Source organism: Elephas maximus, chromosome 26 (genome assembly GCF_024166365.1).
Source record: "Elephas maximus indicus isolate mEleMax1 chromosome 26, mEleMax1 primary haplotype, whole genome shotgun sequence".
In the NCBI taxonomy this organism is placed as follows: Eukaryota; Metazoa; Chordata; class Mammalia; order Proboscidea; family Elephantidae; genus Elephas; species Elephas maximus.
In genome coordinates this window covers 34,610,720-34,634,158 of record NC_064844.1, presented here as the reverse complement: position 1 = coordinate 34,634,158, position 23,439 = coordinate 34,610,720, and the positions used below count along the sequence as shown (strand labels likewise).

The 23,439-nt window shown below is 37.6% G+C and overlaps 1 protein-coding gene across 4 annotated transcripts in view; it reads left to right on the top strand.

The window, feature by feature from the left end:
* TTC27 (tetratricopeptide repeat domain 27) overlaps nucleotides 1–23,439 on the top strand; it is a 291,976-nt gene that overhangs the window by 7,850 nt on the left and 260,687 nt on the right. For 3 of the 4 annotated variants that reach the window (XM_049870400.1, XM_049870399.1, XM_049870397.1), the window contains 3 exons: nucleotides 3,055–3,210; nucleotides 5,261–5,401; nucleotides 11,961–12,063. In XM_049870400.1, the coding sequence (XP_049726357.1) occupies nucleotides 3,058–3,210; nucleotides 5,261–5,401; nucleotides 11,961–12,063 (397 nt within the window). In that variant the 5' untranslated portion in view covers nucleotides 3,055–3,057. The remainder of the gene's footprint in view (nucleotides 1–3,054; nucleotides 3,211–5,260; nucleotides 5,402–11,960; nucleotides 12,064–23,439) is intronic. The other variant, XM_049870398.1, reaches the window with a different exon arrangement.

The following is a 23,439-nucleotide window of genomic DNA, read 5'->3' as shown; positions in this document are numbered from 1 at the left end:
TTTCCCTTCTGCATTGTTGGTAATGTTTCATGTACTGTTTATCCCATGTATTATGGCTTCTAGCATTGTCCCTATTTTTTCTTCCATGATCTTTATTGTTTTAGATTTTGTATTTAGGTCTTTGATCCATTTTGAGTTAGTTTTTGTGCATGGTGTGAGATATGAGCCTTGTTTCATTTTTTTGCAGATAAATATCCAGTTATGCCAGCAGTGTTTGTTAAAAAGAGTGTCTTTTCCCCATTTAACAGACTTTGGGCCTTTGTCATTATCAGCTACTCATATGTGGATGGATTTGTGTCCAGATTCCCAATTCTGTTCCATTGGTCTATGTATCTGTTGTTGTACCAGTACGAGGCTGTTTTGACTACTGTGGCGATATAATATGTTTTAAAATCAGGTACTGTGAGGCCTCCCACTTTATTATTCTTTTTTCAGTAATGCTTTACTTATCCGGGGCCTCTTTCCCTTCCATATGAAGTTGGTGATTTGTTTCTCCATCTCATTAAAACATGTCATTGGAATTTGGATCGGAATTGCATTGTATCTATAAATCAGTTTGGATAGAATAGACATTTTTATAATGTTAAGTTTTCCTATCTGTGAGGAAGGTATGTTTTTCTACTTGTGTAGGTCTCTTTTGGTTTCTTGCAATAGCGTCTTGTAGTTTTCTTTGTATATATCTTTTACCTCTCTGGTAAGATTTATTTCTAAGTATTTTATCTTCTTGGGGGCTGTTGTAAATAGTATTGATTTGGTGATTTCCTCTTTGATGTTCTTTTTGTTGATGTAGAGGAATCCAGCTGATTTCTGTATGTTTATTTTGTATCCTGATACTCTACTACACTCTTCTATTAGTTTCAGGAGTTTTCTTGAGAATTCCTGAGGGTTTTCTGTGTATAAGATCATGTTACCTGCAAATGGAGGTACTTTTACTTTTTCCTTACTAATCTGGGTGCCCTTTATTTGTTTATGTTTTTCTTGTATTTTATTTTGATGTATAGGATTGTTAGTTTCCTTCGTGGTTACTTAAATATTTACGCCTATTTTCTAGGTTTAAACCAATCTTTTATTTCTTTATATGCCTTGACTTCCTCTACATATGAAAGATCTGTTACTATATTTTCTGTCCCTCTTTTTTGTTTTATTGTTGTCATCTTTTACGTAATGAAGTCTGTGTTTCCCTGTTTTGCGTGTTTTAGCTTTGATTTATGTTTGTGATTTCCCTGTCTGGGTTGATATCCGGTTATTCTGTCTTGTGTTCTAGTCTTGGGTTGGTATCTGATGTTATTGATTTTCTAACTAGAGGACTTCCTTTAGCATTTCTTATAATTTGGTTTGATTTTTGCTGACTTTTCTTTGTTCCCCTTACTCTTCTGTGCTGAATTCCTTTTATTTATTTATTTGTGTCTTTAGTTTTTATAGATTTTGTTTGCTGAGACTTTATTTTTTTCTTCTTTATTTTGATGAGTAGGTTTGTTACCTTTCTTTGCTGTTACCTTGAAATTTACTGCCCCTTTCCTAAGTTTGAACCAGTCTTTTATTACTTGATAACTCCTTGACTTCCTCTCTGTTTGAAAGTTCTATACCTCTACCATTTGTTCCCTCTTTTATTGTTGTGATGTTTTTATCCTGTACAGATTGACATCTCTGGTTCCCTGTTGTAAATTTTTTAGTTTTGTTTTATTTGTGCGAGTTCATTATCTAGGTTGGTATTTGACTCTGTCTTATGTGGTGGATTCACGTTGTTGTCTGACGTTGCTTCTCAAATTGAAGGACTCCCTTTAATAATTCTTTAAAGTTTTGTTTGGTTTTTATGTATTCCTTTAATTTCTGTCTCGTTCTCTGTCAGTCTTTTATTCCATTTGGTGCTTCACTGAGTTCTTTATTCCTTTATTTGGTATTTAGGGTTCCAGTATTGACGTTTGTATCTTTTTTACTTAATTTTTTGAGTTTTTGCTGCAGAGGGATGGCGTGGTGCTTCTGTCTGTAGTGCCATGTTGGCTTACCCTCCAGGACTGTTTCTTAATGGCATGTCTTGTATCTTGTTGTGCCTCACCAGTTTGGTTTGAGTTGTTCTATTATTCTAAGTTTACAAGATGATTTGATGAGTCTGTAGGTCCAGTTGAGGCACGTTAAGCAGGTCCTTCTCTCAGATTGTAGGAGAATTTTCTCTGAGTTCCTGTATCAGTATATTCATTTGTGTATTTAGTATCTTCACCTGAAGGTCTCCAAGGTACCATAGGCTCATTCTGCCCAAGACTGAAACCAAAACCAAACCAAACCCAGTGCCGTCGAGTCGATTCCGACTCATAGTGACCCTATAGGACAGAGTAGAACTGCCCCATAGAGTTTCCAAGGAGTGCCTGGCAGATTCGAACTACCGACCCTTTGGTTAGCAGCCGTAGCACTTAACCACTACACCACCAGGGTTTCCACCCAAGACCGAACTCATGATGATATTCGTCCCTCAACCAGATCCTCTCCTAGAATCTGTATCTTAGCTACGCATACCACCATAATATAGTTGTGCCAGGCAGAATGCTGGAAGTCATTCTGACCCTGTCTTTGAGGACCTCCTGATGTTTGGCACAGCCTTGGGCCTTTTTGAGGGGCAAGGATAAGGTAGAGACTTTTGAAGGAAAGCAGGGTGGTTTTGTGGGAAGAACATTTGTTTGAGTCTGGGCTGTATTGTCTGTTTAGGCACTGAGTTCTGTGTAGTGTTTTTAAGGACGTGTTTCCTTCTAACATCTAGGCAGTTGTAATAACTTCAAAATGGTTCCTAAGTTTTTGTTTTGTAAATTTCTTTTGCCCTTAGCAGAGATAATGATGGGCTTTACTTGCAGTTTGGTGGTGGTAATTTATGTTAAGTCTTTATTTTCCTCTATTATATTTCTCAGTGATGAAGGTAGGACAAAGCATGAACTAACAGTTATTTTCTTCTTTTATTGACCACATTCAACAAAGTATTGGGTTGTGTGTGGGCACTACTGGATTATTTCTTTCAATCGTTATAAGAAACTTAGGAGGTACATGTTGTCTTATCCCATTTTATAGACGATGAAAGTGAGACTTCAGTTAAAAATTTGTGCCAGCCCACAGATGATAAGAGGTAGAGAAGAACACTGTGCTGAGTCTATGATATTAAAGCCTGTGTTCCTAATGGCTTTGCTTTCCCCATTGTGGCAGCTGTTAAAATTCTATATTCCACAGGTAAGAAACACAGGTATCTTGGCCATTGTATAAAATCTGCTCAGCAGAGGAGTGGATTTTTCAAAGACATCATTTTCTTTTTTTGCAATATTCTCTTCACTCTGGTCCGTGGTTGTGTGCCTACTCAGCATTTGATAACGTAAGACCTGGTTGATTGTTTGGCTTGATAGGAACTATGGAGCAGACATGCTTTTTTGTTTTTAATTTTATTGTGTTTTGGGGTGAAAGTTTACAGCACAAATTAGTTTCTCCTTCAAAAATTTATACACAAATTGTTTTGTGACATTGGTTGCATCCCTGCAATGTGTCAGCACTCTCCCCCTTTCTACTCTGGATTTTCTGTCTTTATTTGTCCAATTTTCCTGTCCCTTCTGCCTTCTCTTCTTTGCTTTTGGGCAGGTGTTGCCTATTAGGTCTCCTGTACCTGATTGAACTAAGAAGTATGTTCCTCATGTGTGTTATTGTTTGTTTCATATGCCTGTCTTATCTTTGGCTGAAAGGTGGACTTCGGGAGTGACTTTGGTTCTGAGTTAGCAGGGTGCCCGGGGTCCATAGTTGGAGAGATTCCTCTAGTCTCTGTCAGACCAGTAAGTCTGTATCCTAGTCATCTAGTGTTACTGTAACAGAAATACCACAAATGGAGGGCTTTAATAAAGAGAAATTTATTCTCTCACAATCTAGTAGGTTACAAGTCCAAATTCAGGGCATCAGCTCCAGGGGATGGCTTTCTTTCTGTTGGCTCTGGAGGTAGGTCCTTGTCCTCAGTCTTCCCCTGGTCGAGGATCTTCTCAGGCGCAGGGACCCTGGGTCCAAAGGACGCACTCTGCTCCTGCTGCTGCTTTCTTGGTGGTATGAGATACCCCGTCTCTCTGCTTGCTTTTCTCTTTTATATCTGAAGAGATTGCCTCAAGACACAATCTAATCTTGTAGGTTGAGTCCTGCCTCACCAACACAGCTGCAGCCCATCCAACCTCATTAACATCATAGAGGCAGGATTTACGACATATAGAAAAATGACACAATACCAGGAATCATGGCCCAAACAAATCGATGCACAGATTTTTTGGGGAACATAATTCAATCCATTTGACAGTCTGTTTTTTTTTTTTTTTCATGTGTATGTAAATTTGGGTTTCATTCTACATTTTTTTCCTGCTCTGTCCAGGACCCTCTGTTGTAATCCCTGTTTAATATCCAGAATATATAAAGAACTACAACTCCAACAGCAAAAAGACAGACAACACAATAAAACAGTATGGCAAGAATGTGGAGAAATACTGTTTTCCACAGTGGCTGTATCACTTTACAGTTCTGTCAACAATGTTGCAATTTCTCCACATTCTTGCCAACGCTTGTTATTTTTCATTTTTCTGATAATAGCTATCCTAGTTGGGGTGAAATGGCGTCTCGTTTTCATTTCCCTAATGACCAGTGATGTTGGTCAGTTAGCAAAAAAAAAAAAAGTGTAAGTAAAATAGGTGTCTAATATAAATATTTTAACATAGGGCTGCTTGTTATTGAGATAATATCTTGTTTTAAATATATTTATGAAATGATGATGCCTCTTCAATGCTAGTATTTTCTTGAGCTCTCTGTTCTCTAAAGTTCAAGCAGATGGATGGCCATCTGTCAGGGCAGGCTGGATTTGTAGCTCTCGAAGGGCATTTGTGGAATCCCTGGGTGGTGCAAATGATGAATGTGTTTGGCTACTAACCAAAAGGTTGGAGGTTTGATTCCACCCCGAGGCACCTCGGAAGAAAGACCTGAAAATCTACGTCTGAAAAATCAGCCATTGAAAGCCCCATGGAGTATGGTTCTACTCTGACACATATGGGGTTACCATAAGTTGGAGTCGACTTGATGGCAACTATTTTTTTTTAGGGGCATTTGCAATATTATGATTCTCTCCAGTGTCAACAGCTGTGTAATAGATTAATGCCTTTGTTTCAAAACTGAATTAACTGGAAAATCAGGGTATTATTACAAGACATATAAAGATTAATATTTTGTTAAATTGTATTCTCTTACCTTAACACATTTTTTTTTTCAGGCCAAAGGGTTGGATGCAATTGTTCTCAGTCTGCTCATTCTAGATGGTGAATCAGCCTACAGCCTGACCTTGAAGCCTATCCTGCTGTTATTAGCCCGAGTTATCTTAGTGAATGTAAGACATAAACTGACAGCTGTTCAGGTAAGGGAAGAAAAGGATCCATGGAGAGTCATATGCAGGTGTGATTTTTGTGCTTAGTTAACATCAGACAGTAGGTGTGATACTGACAATGTCTTGGTATATTTTGTTTTCTAAGTATTCTTCTAGGTATTTAATTTTAAATTCTGATGAAAATAAGCAAAAACTTTTTCCCCTCATGAGATTCATCTACTATAAAATGAGATTATATTGAGAATCTTTGTATAAATGTTTATTCTCTGAATCCTAAATACACGTTTAAAACATTCTTCATAAATGAAGCCCTGATACATGCTACAGCATGTATGAACCTTAAAAACATTACGGGGAGTGAAATAAGTCAGTCATAAAAGGACAAATGTTGTGTGAGCCCACTTAATGTGAAATATCTAGAATAACAGATACACAGAGACCAAAGTTTATTGGTGGTTGCCAGGTTGGGAGGAAGGGAGAAAGAGAGAATCATTGCTTGTGGAGGGCACTGAGCTTCTGGTAAGGATGATGGAAAAATTTGAAGACGGATAGTAGTGATGGTTGTACAACATGATGAGTGTCATTAATGTGACTGAATTGTCCATGTAAAAATATTGAAATATATATTTATCACAACAAAAAAATAAAAAACAAAAGGACAAAAACCCAACCCCCCCAAATCCTTCATAGACTTTTGTTATGAATATATATATAACAATATATTTACTATTTCAACCATTTTTACATGTATAATTCAGTGACATTAATTATGTTCTCCCATGCTGTGCAACCGTTACTAAAATCTGTTTCTAAATTTTTTCATCGCTGTTAATAGAAACTCAGTACCCCTTAAGTAATATCTTCCTACCACCCCCATCCCTAGTAACCACAATAAAGTTTGGTCTGTAAGCATTTGCCTATTTTGAATGTTTCATATAAGTGAGATCTTAGAATATTTATCCTTTTATATCTGACTTATTTCACTCAGCATAAACTTTTCCAGGTTCATCTATGTCCTAGCAAGTATCAAAATTTCACTTCTCTTTATGGCAGAGTAATATTTCATTGTATGTATATAACTGCATTTTATTTATCCATCATCTGTTGTTATTTAACCATCCAAAGGTTATTTCTACCTTTTGGCTTTTGTGAATAATGCTGCAGTGAACACTGGTGTGCAAATATCTGTTTGATCCCTGTTTGCAGTTCTTTTGGGTATTTACCTAAAATGGAATTGCTAGGTCATGTGTTTATCTCTTTGAGGAACTGCCATACTGTTTTTCACAGTGGCTGTATCACTTTACAGTTCTGTCAACAGTGTTATAATTTCTCCACATTCTTGCCAATGCTTGTTATTTTTCATTTTTCTGATAATAGCTATCCTCGTGGGGGTGAAATGGTGTCTTGTTTTCATTTTCATTTCCCTAATGACTAATGATGTTGAGCATTTTTTCTTGTGCTTATTGGCCATTAGTATATCTTCAGTGAAATGTCTGTTCAGATCCTTTGCCCATTTTTTATTGTGTTGTCTGTCTTTTTGCTGTTGGAGTTGTAGTTCTTTATATATTCTGGATATTAAACCTTCATCAGATATATGGTTCCCAAGTATTTTCTCCCAGTGTCTAGGTTGTCTCTTCACTTTGTTGATGAAGTCCTTTGATGTACAGAAGTTTTTCATTTTGATGAAATCCAGTTTATTTTGTCCTCTATTGCTTGGCTTTTGGTGTCATATCTAAGGATCTGTTGTTGAATACTATGTCCTGAACCATTACTCCTATGTTTTGTTCTAAGAGTTTTATGGTTTTAGTTCTTACACTTAGGTCTTTGATCCCTTTTGGTGTGAGGTATGGGTCTATCTTCATTTATCTGCATGTGGAAATCCAGGTGTCTCAGCACTTTTCATATGTTTGTATGAATTTCATATAAGGATAATGAACAACAGCCAGAAGTACAGCATTTTTGCAGTCGATCTTACTGTTTTCCAGCTCACGTCCTACCTTGTTTCATTTTTTTGGGTTGGATTTACTAAGGCATTTATTGAATATAAATTAGTCAGAAGTAGTCATAGTCACAGAAAGCAAATCTGCGTTAGGAGGTGACAAAAACCATAAAACAAATGCAAAGAAAGTGCTTCAGAGGTTTAGGTGGGAGAGAGATCATGTTTATTTAGAAAATCAAGAAAGACTTCAAAGACTAAGTGGTATTTAAGTAACGTTTTAAGGTTGGTGTGCTGAATTGGAGTGGGGGTTGAAAGAAAGAAAAACATTTCAATGAGAGGGAACAGTATGAACAGTGACACATAAATAGTGGGTATGGGGGATGAGTGGTAGACTATTTTGGATATAAAATATAAGAAAGAAATTAGTATTAACCACAGCTGGAAATGTTTATCTGTCCATGTAGGAGCTTGAAAGTTTTGGTAAGAAGATTGGAGTATTCAGTGAGAAGCAGGAAGCCTTTGGAGGGTTTTGAGGATGGATATGAAAGGATCACAGCTGATTTCAGGAAGAGCACTTGAGTGGCACTGGCACGTTGGCAATGAAAATGTTAGATTGGAGACTGGGAGACCAGTTGGAAGAGGATTATGAAATAAATGGGAGAAATAATAACAGTTGAACAAGATTGACGGTAGCCAGAATAGATACAAGAGGAATTGGAGCAAAAGACTCAATAGGAGGAGGAAGTTGATAGGATATGGGATAAATAGGGAGAGATATCAAAGATGACACCGTGATGTTCCAGCCTGGGAGTCTGGTGATATCGACAAAAAGAATGGGAGGGGGTGATGAATGTGATTTTAGCCTCCTGAGCTTGGAACATCCAAGGAGTGTTTGGATTACCTTTGTCTGAGACTCTGCTAAACTTTTAATCACTTAGAAAAATAAGAGCTTCTAAATTAGGTTGTCCACTGTGCAGTGTGCAGTTTTTGTTACAGCTACTCCTAGCTCTGCAATTGTAACTATGAAAGCAGCTGTAGATAAGATGTAAACAAATGGGCATGGCTGGTTTCCTGTAAAGCTTTTTTTATGGACACTAAAATTTGAATTTCATATGATTTTCACATGTCATGAAATATTAGTCTTCTTTGGATTTTTTCTCAATGATTTAAAAATCTACCAATTTTAACTGTTGGATGAAAAGTTAAAAAAAAACAAAACAAAACATGATATTAGTATGGGCCAAATGTAGACTTTTTGGTCTGTATTGTGTAAAAGCTTATTTTCCTAAACATTTAAAGTTTAGATTGTGATTTGATTTTAGGTTAAGTAAAAAAAAAAAAAAAAATTTTTTTTTTTTTATGAGAAGGGGAATGATGCCTCTGTCTGCAACTTTTATGAGAGCCAGAGGGTTTGGGATCATTTGTACTGGAAGGGTTTCAAAATGGCCTAGCAGGTATGAAGTCTTGTCTTTGATAGAGTCCCTGGGTGGTGTGAATGGGTAAAGCACTTGGCTGCTAACTGAAAGTTTGGAGGTTCAAGTCCATCCAAAGGTGCCTGAAAAGGAAGGCCTGGCAATCTACTTCTGAAAAGCCAGCCACTGAAAACCCTGTGGAGCAGATTTCTACTGTGATACACGTGTAGTTGCCATGAGTCTGATCGACTCGGCAGCAGCTGGTATATCTTTGATCTTTTAGTGACATTAGCTTGAATAAAATTTTTTCCCAAGATCGTCTGAGTTAAATGGCCTTACAGACTAGGACTTGGCTCGAAAGAAAGTATCACCAAAGCAGAAGCTGCTAAATGACATTATTTTCTTTCTCGTGATACTAACGGTCGTTAGTGAGCGAGTGATACAGTTTTTGTTCATCATAAATTTTCATCGGCAAGTATGTTAAGTGTCATTTGAAAAAAGAAACACATTACTATCAACAATTTAGGAGAATAAATATGTAAACTGCTGGTGTGTATGTCATACTTTGCAGGGTTGGAGAGACGAGTCATATGAATTTCTTGGCAGATGCTAAAGAACTTTTTACTTCTGCTTAAAACCCTGTTTTCTTGTTGTACATCACCATGTAAACATTCTGTTGAGAAATCTTGCCTTTCAGTTGAAACATTCTTTTACTGAAGTGTGTTTTCCTTTGGGTCTTTAGTATATCATTCTTTCAATGGTGATATTAAAAAATGGCTCTTTGATAAGTGAAGATAAAATGATGAAGAAGCAGCACATACTTATTCAAGTTAATTTTAATCTTTAAAATTAATTTTTGAATAGCTTGGTTCCTAAGAAATATACTAAAGTTGTTCATTATGATATCATTTATTTGGGGAACTGTAAAGGAAGATGATTCCCCCACTCTCTTACCCGCTAGTCTGTAAACTCTGTAGACTAGTAGAAGTAATATATAAATGTTGAGAAGAGAGTCCTGGCTTTGAAATCAGACCAGAGTTTGTCTGGCTGAGGCGTTTAACAGCCATGCGACCTTATGCTAGTTAATTTTTCTGAGTATCAGTTGCCTTATTTATAAAATGGAGTATGTTGGTAAACATTTATTGGATGCCTTTTGAGGACACTAATGGCCCTGCTTTCCAGGAGGTTATTGACTAGTGTGACTTCTCAGTCAGAACATTCTGTGATAATGGCTATAATCAGGAGACAGGGTCTAGAAATGATCTGAAACAAGGTGTCGAGTTTCTCTTTTTAATAACGCCTCAATTTTTCTACTAAGGAGTTCTTCACAAAGGAAAAAAAGGCAGTTGTATTTTCTAGTAGAAAAATTTGTTTCATTACCCCTCCTCCTCAAGTAAAGACTTCGGGTTAAGTGTTAATTTATAGGTCTAATAAGAGTTCAGGACCTTATATAGTATGTTTTCTTAAAAGGGCAATCCCTTTGACTGGCTCTATCTTAATTCCCGTATCTAGAAAAGGAAAGTGTCTGCTGCCAGACCTGACTCACTTATTGCAACAGCAGATAAAAACCAAACCCAGTGCTGTCGAGTGGATTCCAACTCACAGCGACCCTATAGGATAGAGTAGAACTGCCCCATGGAGTTTCCAAGGAGCAAGGGGCAGATAATTGAAATGTAGACTTACTTCGTTGCTTTAGTGATAGGAAAGAATGAAAATGAGGCAATACCTCAGGGTATTAAACTCAAAATGATATGAAACTTTTTTTCTTAGATAATTCTACCTTTCCTTACATGGACTGAGGAAACAGCATTCCTGATTAGAATAGATTTTGTCATAGAGGCAGAATTCTTTTGTATTGCATCATTGTGGTAATAGTTGTCCTTGGGTAGTTAGAAGGGAACCAGGCTGTTTCACTGCTTAATTAAATGAAATTTAGTTCAAGTAAACTTGATTAGTTGGTCTTTTACTAGTACGTGTGTTGTTTTTTAAAAAAGGAAAATTTGTTTCGTATACCATCATGTAATATAATTCAAGGTAATACAGTTATAATTGATTTTGATGATTCAGCATATGATCATATTTAATACTCTAAGGAGCCTATTAAAAACATTTAATACCTCTCATCACACACACACACACACACACACACACACACACGTGAATGCATAGAAGAGGTTCTAGAAGAATATAAACCTTTGTCAGGGATTTTTTTCTGGTGGAAGAGGAAGGGGTTCGGCAGTAGAAGAGAGACTTTCACCCAATTGCTGTGAATGTTTCTGTATTGGCTTGCATTGATTAAGTGAGAACAAGCAGCTGAGAATAGAAGTTACTATGTTCTCAACCTGTGCATTAATTAAGACAATGCATAAAATACTGGCTCTCCTCTCAAAAATACATGGTCCAGGTAGGGTTACACACCAATGTGGTGCTAACTTCTAGGAACAGTGTAGAAGTTCAGAGAAAGCCACGTTAGTACAAGAGGGATTTATGGAAGAGGTTTCACATGAAACACAGGGAGGTTGAGGGATCTTCCCAGTTTTGGGGAATATCTAAATCCAGGGTGTTTTCTTATTATGTAGTTTGTGCAACGTACATTGCATTGAGAAGGATACAGGCATAATCTCTCATTTGTGGGATAAATGGGGGATGACATGCACAAATACAGTGAAATGTCTTTGCAAAGACAAGACAAAACCAAACACATTGCCGTCGAGTCGATTCTGACTCATAGCGACCCTGTAGGACGGTAGAACTGCCCCCATAGGGTTTCCAAGGAACACCTGGTGGATTCGAACTGTCGACCTTTCTGTTAGCAGCTGTAGCTCTTAACCACTATGCCACCAGGGTTTGTGTTTGCAAAGAGAGGTGCAAATAATACGCTGGAAGTTCAGACGAAGGGAAATTATCCCCTCAGGAGGACTTGGTACTTGTATTATGGCAGTGATGGATGCCACAGCATTATAACAGACGTTTTAAAGGAGATGGTCAATTTGAAGTGGCATCAGGAAGCCCAACTGGTTAAAAATACAGACTTTGAGAGAATGGAGGGAAGATTTTATCCTTGTGGAAGATGTAAAAGTGGATTTAGGTATTATTGATGAAGACTTATCAGTGGATGGGTAAGCTTACTGAAAGTAAAAAAAAATTATTTCAGAAAATTAACTTCAGTTAATATAAAAGCAGTTTTTTTCCCAAAGTGTTCTTTTATGTCAGCTTACATGGTGCTTTCTTTTTCTAGAGTTTGCCGTGGTGGACTTTGAGATATGTGAATATTCATCAGCAATTGCTTGAGGAGCGCTCACCTCAGCTTTTTGCTCTTGCTGAATACTGTATTGATCAAGGTATGTAGCAGATTTTTATTTGATTTAGGCATGTAACTCCATTCTGATTTCTCAGCTTTTCATTCTTTTCTTTGACAGGTAATAAATAGTGACTTTTTGTTTGAGGTTATTCCCTTTTCTTCCTTTTTTTTCTGAATGTGGAGTATCACAAATTATGAAGGTGTCAGATTATAGAGTTTCTTTTGATCTTTTAAAAAGGCTATCACTTTCATTTATATTATCTACTTAGAAAGTGTGATTTGTTTTATGGGTTTATCACAATTGCCTAAAGGTATTTTAATATTTTTTTTCCTGTTCTTTAATCAAAGAAGCTTCATTGGAAATAAATGTGAGCTCTCTTTATTTAAAAAAAAAAAAAAAGGTCCTTAGCTAACTTGAAGTAGAGTATTTTGTGCTAAATTACATGCAGAATAGGAAATTATTTTTTCTCTCATATCCTGTTGAGTTCATGAAGAAAGGTTCATATTTTTAACGATTAGTAGAAAATACATTTTGCTGAGGATGACAACTGGTAGGAAGGTATTTTTACATTTTGTTTTATTATTTTTTATTGTACTATGTAATGTACACACAGAAAATTAACTAAAATATAAATGAAAAATTTACCAAATAATTATTAAGCAATCACCCATGTAAATGCCATTAACTGCCTTTGCTGCAGATACCTCTCATGTTTCCTAGGGAAGCATTATAAAAATGAGGAGAATCTTGGGTACATGATACTCAGTTTCCAGGGTACCTGGGCATTTGGAACAATTTCTCTTGGCTAAAGAAGCCAAACAAATCAAAAGCAAAAACATATTCTCTCATAGTAAGGGAGTACTTGCACATGAATGAACTTGGACTTGGTAATGAACTTCTGGGTTACAGAGCTAGAATTTGACTTTAGGTGTGTCTGATTCCGAAGCCCACGCTCATTTCACATCCTAGGAATATAGAATAAACATGTATGTGCGTGTATTTGTATGTATAGGGAGGTGGTGGTGGGTGTTAGAATTACTCTGTGTATGGAGAAGCAGTTATCTGTCCTTGAGGGAGGTAGCACATTCATGAGAGCATGTGTAATTTTAAGAACCTTCTGTCCCTTACTGGGGCCTGTTTCTATGTTACTGTTTGGTAATGAGGACCTTTGTGGCACAAATGGTTAAGTGTGCAACTGCTCTCTGTGGGAGAAAGACCTTGGTGACCTGCTCCTGTAAAGATTACAGTCTAGAAAACCCTAAAGGGCAGTTCTGCTCTATCATGTGGGATTGCTGTGAGTAGGAATCCACTCAACAGCACACAACAACAGCAACATATAGTAACATGCTAGGCCAGAATGTGGTAGAGAGGAGTGTAGCTTGTGCAGTAATATTATTCTCTTAGACTGTGTTCTGTGGGGGAGCAAAACCAGTGAAGCATATATATAAATATTGAGAGAGAGAATTATTTCAAGGGAATGACCCATGCAGTTGTGGAGGCTGACAAGTCCCAAATCCATGGGTCAGGCGTCAGGCTGGAGGCTTCTCTTGACTCAGGTGGTTGCGGGGAATGATGAACCCAAAATAGGCAGGTTAGGTGGAAGGCTGCTGGCTCAAATCCCAAGAACCAGAGGTTAGAGGATGATGAGTTGGATACAGGATTGAGAGAGAGCCAACTTTGCCAGAGCATCCATATATATTGGGTGTAGGCCACACCCCCCAAAAAACCCACTTTCAGTAGATTGGTTACTCATATCAGATCACAAAATGGAGAATGATTGCATTATATCTGGCCAACCACTGAGATTCATGGCCTAGCCAAGTTGACACATAACCTTAACCATCACAATTACTAACCTACGTCATTGTTTAAAACTAATTTTTCAATTTTTTTTTTGTCTAAAGTCAAATATATAAACTTACGGTAATCATAGGTAAAATGAGCACTATTCGTGATTCAGAAAGAAAGTATATTCAATCAATATAATAATTGATTCATTTGTTTTGTTTATGTCTTAAGAGAGCTCATAGTCTTTCAAGATTTCAAGTAATATGAAATTGTGCAACAAGTGAAGACATGTTAGATCACCTAACTCAAACTTTATATATGAAAAAAAAAGTTTATTCTACCAAAGGATTTATTCCTAACATTAGATGTTTTATTAAATTAGGGAGATTACTTTCCTATTCAATGATCTTTATTAAGTAATAACTGGAAAATATTTTTTTCTTCTGGGAAAATCTTAGGTCCTGCAAAAGTCTTTGGTTTAATGTTTATTAAATTACAGAGACTTTATGAGCAAATTTAGCCTATTGAACCGTCTGTTTTTTCACTAAGACTTTAAGTACCTCAGTAGGCTGCGAGCTCCTTGAGGGCTGAAGTTTTTATTTGTTTCTACTAGCATTGGTTTTTTTTAAAAAAATTGTTATTTATTTATTTTTATTGTGTTTTAAGTGAAAGTTTACAAATCAAGTCAATCTCTCACATAAAAATTTATGTACACCTTGCTATATACTCCTAGTTGCTCTGACACTAATGAGACAGCACACCCCTTCTCTCCACATTCAGCCAACTTCTGTCCCCCCTTTGCCTTCTCATTTGCCCTCCAGACAGGAGCTGGCCACGTAGTCTCAACGTGTCTACTTGAGCCAAGAATCTCACTCCTCACCAATATCATTTTCTGTCTTATAGTCCAGTGCAATCTCTGTCTGAAGAGTTGGCTGTGGGAATGGTTCCAGTCTTGGGCTAACAGAAGGTCTGGGGACCATGATGTTGGAGTCCTTCTAGTCTCAGTCAGACCATTAAGTCTGTTCTTTTTTTAAGAGAATTTGAGGTCTGCATCCCACTGCACTCCTGCTCCCTCAGGAATTCTCTGTTGTGTTCCTTGCCAGGGCAGTCGTCATCTATTTCTAGGCAGGCACCATCTATTTCTTCTGGTCTCAGGCTGATGTAGCCTCTGACTTATGTGGCCCTTTCTATCCCCTGGGCTCAGAGTTACCTTGTGTCTTTGGTGTTCGTCATTCTCCTTTGTTCCAGGTGGGTTGAGACCAATTGATGCATCTTAGATGGCCGCTTGCTAGTGTTTAAGACCCTAGACACCACTCACCAAAGTGGGATGCAGAATATTTTGTTAATAGATTTTGTTATGCCAATTGAACTGTATGTCCCCTGAAACCATTTCCCCAGACCCTTGCCCCTGCTACTCTGGCCTTCGAAGTGTTCAGTTTATTCAGGAAACTTCTTTGTTTCTTTCATTTAGTTCAGTTGTACTGACCTCTCCTGTACTGTGTGTTGTCTTTCACTTCACATAAAATAATTCTTGCCTACTATCTAATTAATGACTACCCCTCTCCCTCCCTCCTTCCTACCTTCGTAATCATCAAAGAATATTTTCTTCTCTGTTTAAACTATTTTTTGAGTTCTTATAATAGTGGTCTCATACAGTATTTGTCCTTTTGCAACTGACTAATTTCACTCAGCATAATGCCTTCCAGATTCTTCCACGTTATGAAATGTTTTACGGATTCATCATTGTTCTTTATCGATGCATAGTGTTCCGTTGTGTGAATATACCATAATTTATTTATCCATTCATCCATTGATGGGCACCTCGGTTGCTCCCATCTTTTTGCTATTGTAAACAGTGCTGCAGTGAACATGGGTATGCACGTATCTGTTCCTGTAAAGCCTCTTATTTCTCTAGGATATATTGCAAGGAGTGGGATTGCTGGATTGTATCGCAGTTGTATTAATATCTTTTTATGGAAGCGCCAAATCAATTTCCAAAGTGGTTGTATCATTTTACATTGTATAAGTGTTCCAGTCTCTCCACAACCTCTCCAACATTTATTATTTTGTGTTTTTTGGATTAATGCCAGCCTTGTTGGAGGAAGATGGTATCTCGTTGCAGTTTTGATTTGCATTTCTCTAATGGCTGATGTATCTGTTAGCTACCTGATTGTCTTCTTTGGTGAAGTGCCTGTTCATATCCTTTGCCTATTTTTTAATGGTTATTTGTCTTGTTGTTGTTGAGTTTTTGCAGTATCACGTAGATTTTAGAGATCAGATGCTGATTGGAAATGTCATAGCTAAAAACTTTTTCCCAGTCTGTAGGTTAACTTTTTACTCTTTTGGTGAAGTCTTTGGATGAGCATAGGTGCTTGATTTTTAGGAGCTCCCAGTTATCTAATTTCTTTCTAGTGTTTGTGCATTGTTAGTAATGTTTTGTATACCATTTATGCCATGTATTAGGGCTCCTAATGTTGTCCCTATTTTTTCTTCCATGATATTTATGGTTTTAGATTTTACGTTTAGGTCTTTGATCTAGTTTTTGTGCATGGTGTGAGGTGTGGGTCTTGTTTCATTTTTTTTTGCAGATAGATATCCAGTTATGCCAGTACTATTTATTAAAGAGACTGCCCTTTCCCCAATTAACTGACTTTGGGCCTTTGTCCAGTATCAGCTGCTCATATGTGGATGGATTTATTTCTAGATTCTCAATTCTGTTCCATTGGGCTATGTATGTGTTATTGTATCAGTACCAGGCTGTTTTGACTACTGTGGCAGTATAATACTTTCTGAAATCAGGTAGTGAGAGGCTCCACTTTGTTCTTCTTCTTCAGTAATGCTTTACTTATCTGGGGCCTCTTTCCTTTCCATATGAAATTGATTTGTTTCTCCATCTCATTAAAAAATGTTGTTGGAATTTGGATCGGAATTGCAATGTATCTATAGATCACTTTGGGTAGAAAAGACATTTTTACGAGGTTAAGTATTCCTATCCATGAGCAAGGTATGTTTTTCCACGTACATAGGTGTCTTTTGGTTTCTTGCAGTAGTGCCTTGTAGTTTCCTTTGCAAAGGTCTTTTACATCTGTGGTAAAATTTATTCCTAAGTATTTTATCTTCTTGGGGCTACTGTAGATGGTATTGATGTGGTGATTTCCTCTTCGACATTCTCTTTGTTGGTGTAGAAGAATCAAAGTGATTTTTGTATGTTTATCTTGTATTCTGATACTCTGCTGAACTCTTAGGTTCAGTAGTTTTCTTGAGAATTCTTCAGGGTTTTCTGTGTATGAGATCATGTCATCTGTAAATAGAGATACTTTAACTTCTTCCTTACCAATCTGGGTGCCCTTTATTTCTTTATCTAGCCTAATTGCTCTGGCTAGGACCCCTGGCACAGTGTTGAATAAGAGTGGTGATAAAGGGCATCCTTGTCTGGTTCCCAGCCTCAAGGGGAATGCTTTCAGCCCTCTCCTTTTTAGGATGATGTTGGCTGTTGGCTTTGTATAAATGCCCTTTATTATGTTGAGGAATTTTCCTTCTAGTCCTATTTTGTTGACAGTTTTTATCATGAATGGGTTTTGAACTTTGTCAAATGCCTTTTCTGCATCAATTGATAAGATCCTGTGGTTCTTGTCTTTTGTTTTATTTATATTATGGATTACATTAATTTTTTTTTTTTTAATGTTGAACCATCGCTGCATACCTGGTATGAATCCCACTTGTTCATGGTGAATTATTTTTTTGATATGTTGTTGAATTCTATTGGCTAGGATTTTGTTGAAGGTTTTTGCATGTAAGTTCATGAGGGATACCCACTGCCGTCGAGTCAATTCTGACTCATAGCGATCCTATATCATGAGGAATATAGGTCTGTGATTTTCTTTTTTTGTGGCGTCTTTACCTGGTGTCAGGAATATGGTGGCTTCATAGAACGAGTTTGGGAGTATTCCGTCCTTTTCTATGCTCTGAAATACCTTTAGCAGTAGTGGCGTTAACTCTTTTCTGAAAGTTTGGTGGAATTGTGCAGTGAAGCCATCCGGGCCAGGGCTTTTCTTTTTTAGTTTTTATTTTGGCTTTAAGTGAAATTTTAGAAATCAAGTCAGTCTGTCATACAAAACCTTATGTACACCTTGCTATATACTCCTAGTTGCTCTTCCCCTAATGAGACAGCATTCCTTCTCTGTGTCCTGTGTTTCCATGTCCATTTAGCCAGCTTCTCTGCCCCTTGGTCTTCACATCTCCCCTCCAGACAGGAGTTGCCCAGATTGTCTCATGTGTCTACTTGATCTAAGAATCCCACTCCTCACCAGTATCATTTTCTGTATTGTAGTCCAGTCCAACCCCTGTCTGAAGAGTTGGTTTCAAGAATGATTCCTGTCTTGGGGTAATAGAAGGTCTGGGGACCATGATCTCTCCCCTCTGGTATCAGTTAGACCATTAATTCTGGTCTTTGTACTAGAATTTGGGGTCTGCATCCCACTGCTCTCCTGCTCCTTCAGGGATTCTCTGTTGTGTTCCCTGTCATGGCAGTCATCAGTTGTACCTGGGCACCATCTTGTTCTTCTGGTCTCAGGCTGATGTAGTCTTTGATTTATGTGGGCCATTCTGACCCTTGGTATCATACTTACCTTGTGTCTTTGGTGTTCTTCATTCTCCTTTGCTGCAGGTGGGTTGAGACCAATTGTTGCATCTTAGATGGATGCTTGCTAGTGTTTAAGACCCCAGAAGCCACTGTCCAAAATGGGATGCAGAATGTTTTCTTAATAGTTTTTGTTATGCCAATTGACCTAGATGTCCCCTGAAACCATGGTCCACAAACCCCCACCCCTGCTACTCTAGTTTTAGAAGCGTTAGGTTTATTCAGGAAACTTCTTTGCTTTTGGTATAGTCCAGTTGTGCTGACCTCCCCTGTATTGTGTGTTGGCCATCCCTTCACCTAAATTAGTTACTATCCGCTATCTCATTAGTGAATCTCCCACTCCCTTCCTTCTTCCCTCCTTTGGCCCTCTCATAACCATCAAAGAATATTTTCTTCTCTGTTTAAACTATTTCTTGAGTATCCTTTTGCAAGTGACTAATTTCACTCAGCATAATGCTTTCCAAATTCCTCCATGTCGTGAAATGTTTCACAGATTCATTGTTGTTCTTTATCGGTGCATAGTATTCCATTGTGCGAATATACCATAATTTGTTTATGCATTTGTCTGTCGATGGGCACCTTGGTTGCTTCCATCTTTTTGCTATTGTAAGCAGTGCTGCAGTGAACATGGGTGTGCATTTATCTGTTTGTGTAAAGGCTCGTGCTACTCTAGGATATATTCCAAGGAGTGGGATTGCTGGGTCGTATGGTAGTTCTATTTCTACCTTTTAAAGGAAGCGCCAAATCGATTTCCAAAGTGGTTGTACCATTTTATATTCCAACCAGCAGTGTATTTATAAGTCCAGGGCTTTTTTTTTTTTTGTTGGCAGTTCTTTGATTACCTTTTCAGTCTCTTCTTTTGTTATGGGTTTATTTAGCTGTTCTACCTCTGTTTGTGTTAGTTTAGGTAGGTAGTGTTTCTAGAAATTCATCCATTTCTTCTAAGTTTTCAAATTTTTTAGAGTACAGTTTTTCATCATAGTCTGATATGATTTTTTTAATTTTGGTTGGGTGTGTTGTAGTATGGCCATCTCATTTCTTATTTGCTTCCTCTTCTGTTTTTTTTTTTTGTCAGTTTGGCCAGTGGTTTATATTTTGTTAATTTTTTCAAATAGCCATCTTTTGGTCTTGATAACTCCTTCAATTGTTTTTCTGTTCTCTGTTTCATTTAATTCTGCTCTAAATTTTAATGTTTGCTTTCTTCTGGTGCCTGAGGGGTTTCTTTTGTTGTTCTCTTTCTATTTGTTCAAGTTGTAGGGATAAGTCTTTGATTTTGGCCCTTTCTTCTTTTTGTATATGTGAATTATTGATATAAATTGACCTCTGAGCACTGCTTTTGCTGTGTCTAAAAGGTTCTGATAGAAAGTGTTTTCATTCTCATTGGAGTCTATGAATTTCTTTATTGCATCCTTGATGTCTTCTGTAACTCAGTCGTTTTTGAGCAGGATATTATTCAGTTTCCTAGTGTTTGTTTTCTTTTCCCTGCTTTGTCTGTTACCAATTTCTACTTTTATGGCTTTTTGGTCAGAGAAGATGCTTTGTAATATTTCGATGTTTTGGATTCTGCTAAGGCTTGCTTTATGACTTAGTATGTGGTCTGTTCTATAGAGTGTTCCATGTGCGTTGGAAAAGAATGCATACTTGGGTGCTGTTGGGTGGAGTGTTCTGTATATATCTATGAGGCAAGTTGGTTGATTCTGGCATTTAGATTTTCTGTGTTCGTATTGAGCTTCTTTCTGGATGTTCTGTCCTTCATTGAAAGTGGTGTGTTGAAGTCTCCTTCTTTAATTGTGGAGCTGTCTGTCTCACTTTTCAATGCTGTTAGAGTTTGTTTTATCTATTTTGCAGCCCTGTCATTCGGTGCATAAATATTTAATATGGTTATGTTCTCCGGGTATTAAAAAAAAAAACTTTTTTTTTTTTTTTTTTTTAAATCATTGTATAGTGTCCTTCCTTATCCTTTGTGGTCAACTTAACTTTAAAGTCTATTATTTCAGAAGTTAATATTGCCACTCCTGGTCTTTTATTGTTTTTTGCTTGATATATATTTTTTCCATCCTTTGAGTTTTAGTTTGTTTTTGTCATTAAGTCTAAGGTGTGTCTCTTGTAGGCAGGATATAGACGGGTCGTGTTTTTTATCCATCTGTCACTCTCTGTCTCTTTCTTGGTGTATTTAGTTCATTTACATTCAGCGAAATTATAGATAGGTATGAGTTTTAGCGCTATCATTTTTATGTCTTTTTGTTTGTTTTTGACAGTTTCTTTTTCCCATTTAATTTTTTGTGCTGAGTAATTTACTTTTATATATTGTCTTTTCCTCTTATTTGTTGTTGTTGATTTTGTTTCTGCTGGGTCTCTGTTTTTTTCTTTTCTTTTCTTTTGATGAGTAGGATCGTTAGTCTCCTTTGTGGTTACCTTAATACTTACCCCTGTTTTTCTATGTTTAAACTTTTATTTCTTTATGTTGCCTTGTCTTCCTCTCCATATAAAAAAAATCTATGACTACATTTCTTAGTCTCTCTTTATTGTTTTGATGTTGTCTTCTTTTACATAATGACCTTGCTGTTTCCCTGTTTTGAGCATTTTTCTGTGTTGATTTATTTTTGTTGTTTCCCTATCTGGGTTGATATCTGATTGCTCTGTCCAATGTTCTAGTCTTGGTTTGATATCTGATATTATTGATTTTCTAACCAGAGAACTCCCTTTGGTATTTCTTGTAGTTTTGGGTTTGGTTTTTATGACTTCCCTAAACTTCTGTTTATCTGGAAATGTCCTAATTTCGTATTCATATTTGAGAGACAGTTTTGCTGGATATATGATTCTTAGCTGGCATTTTTTTTCCTTCAATGCTTTATATGAGTCATTCCATTTCCTTCTTGCCTTCATAGTTTCTGTTGAGTAGCCTAAGCTTATTCTTATTGACTCTCCTTTGTAGGTAATTGTTGGTTTATCCCTAGCTGCTCTTAAAATTCTCTCTTTATCTTTGGTTTTGGTACGTTTGATTATAATATGTCTTGGTGACTTTCTGTTAAGACCTACCTTATGTGGAGTTCAGTGAGCATCTTGGATAGATATCGTCTCATTTTTCACAACATCAGGGAAATTTTCTGCCAACAAATTAACAATTCTTTCTGTATTTTCTGGTATGCCTCCCACTTCTGGTACTCCAGTCATTCGTAGTTTATTTCTCTTGATAGAGTCCCACATAATTCTTAGGGTTTCTTCATTTTTTAAAATTCTTTTATCTAATTTTTCTTCAAATATATTGGTGCCAAGTGGTTTATCTTCAGTCTCACCAGTTCTTCCTTCTCCTTGTCAATTCTGCTCCTCTGAGTTTCTGTTGGTTTATCTAATTTTGTAATTTTATTTTTTAATCTTCTGAGCTTCTAATTGCTTTCTCTGTATGGCTTCTTGGAGCTTATTAAATTTTTCATTATGTTTGTGAATAACCTTTTTAATTTCTTCAACTGCTTTATCTTTTTGTGCTTTGGCTTGTCCTGTGTATTGCCTGATATCCTTCCTGATTTCTTGAAGAGTTCTCTATATTAATCTTTTGTATTCTGCATCCGGTAATTCCAGGACGGTACCTTCATTCAGAAGATCCCTTGGTTCTTTGTTTTGAGAGCCTTTTGAAGCGATCATGGTCTGCTTCTTTATGTGATTTGATATTGACTGTTGTCTCCGGGCCATCTATAAGTTATTGTATTAGTTTATTCTATGTTTGTCTATTGTATCCCAGCTTCTTGCTTTGTTTTGTTTTGATATGCCCAAATCGGCTGCTTAAGTGAGCTAGCTTGATTATTTTCACTTTTGAAGCTCTAAAGTCCTGTCTCCAGTTGGTAATGCTTTTGGCAGGTGTATCAGCTTAGACGTCCGTTCACTTTTCTTGTATGGATTCAGCTCAGGCGTCCAGGTAGTCGGTCATCAAGTGTGTGGTAAAGGCTGCCCTACAGTCTTAGAGGGGCAGGGCTGATTCGGTGTAGCTTCCAGTATCTGGTTGCAGCAGGGGGTCACGCTCTGATCAAGGCAGCGGGTAGACAATTGTCCCATGAGTGTCTGTGAGGAAAGCGTGTCCCTGTTCCCTAGAGCGCACAAGTGGGTGTGTTCTGCAGGCAGACCATGGGCACCCAATGCTTTTGGTTATAACGACTAGGAGGTACTAGTTATCATTGGACCCCTGTCGCGGATGGGTGGGTGATGTGAGTGGAGCCATCAGTCCTTAGGCCCCTGATGTGGGTAGGCGAAGAACCTTTTTAATAGGCAAAGCAGTGTCAAACATCAAATACCCACCTTTCTACTGCACAGCTGAAACAGTTGTAGTCTACCAAGAAGGGCCTGTTTTCCTGAAATAGGGCCGCACAGGTCCTTGCAGAGGGAAAAGGTATTTAAAGTCCACGGGCCGTTTATGCCATTTATGACAGGAGCTGCTTCTCTGCTGAGCTCCCCAGGTTAGTGGAGCTGGCAGGTTTTCTTCTCCTCCAATTATGAGTTTATGCCTTTTCCAAGGTTGGGAGAATGGCTCAGGGCATGCAACAGGACCTATCACAGGCCCAGGGAAATCGACAGCCACTGAAACCAGCTTGGGGGCTGGGGGTGCAGTAAAATATATGCAAGTAATTAGCTTTTGCTGAGAGTGTTGTTTTTCTCTGGTTCTGGAGGTTCAAGTAGATTGCGCGGCTGGGTGTTTCTCCCTAAGGAAACTGTGGCCAAATCCTACGAGCAGCCCACTGTAGCCACTCCTGGGATCGGTGCCTGAGGGTTGACAGTGATTCAGGTCCAGCAACTCCTGTCTGCTTCTGAACTGTCTCTTTCTCCTGCTGCCGCTCAGTTTGTTTTCCAAGTTTGCCTTTGATGTTCAGGGCTCCTAGGTTTTCATAAATTTAATTGTTTCCTCAATATATTCTTGAATAACCTTTTTAATTTCTTCAACTGCTTTATCTCTATGTTCTTTGGCTTGTTTTGCATTTTGCCTGATCTTCTGATATCTT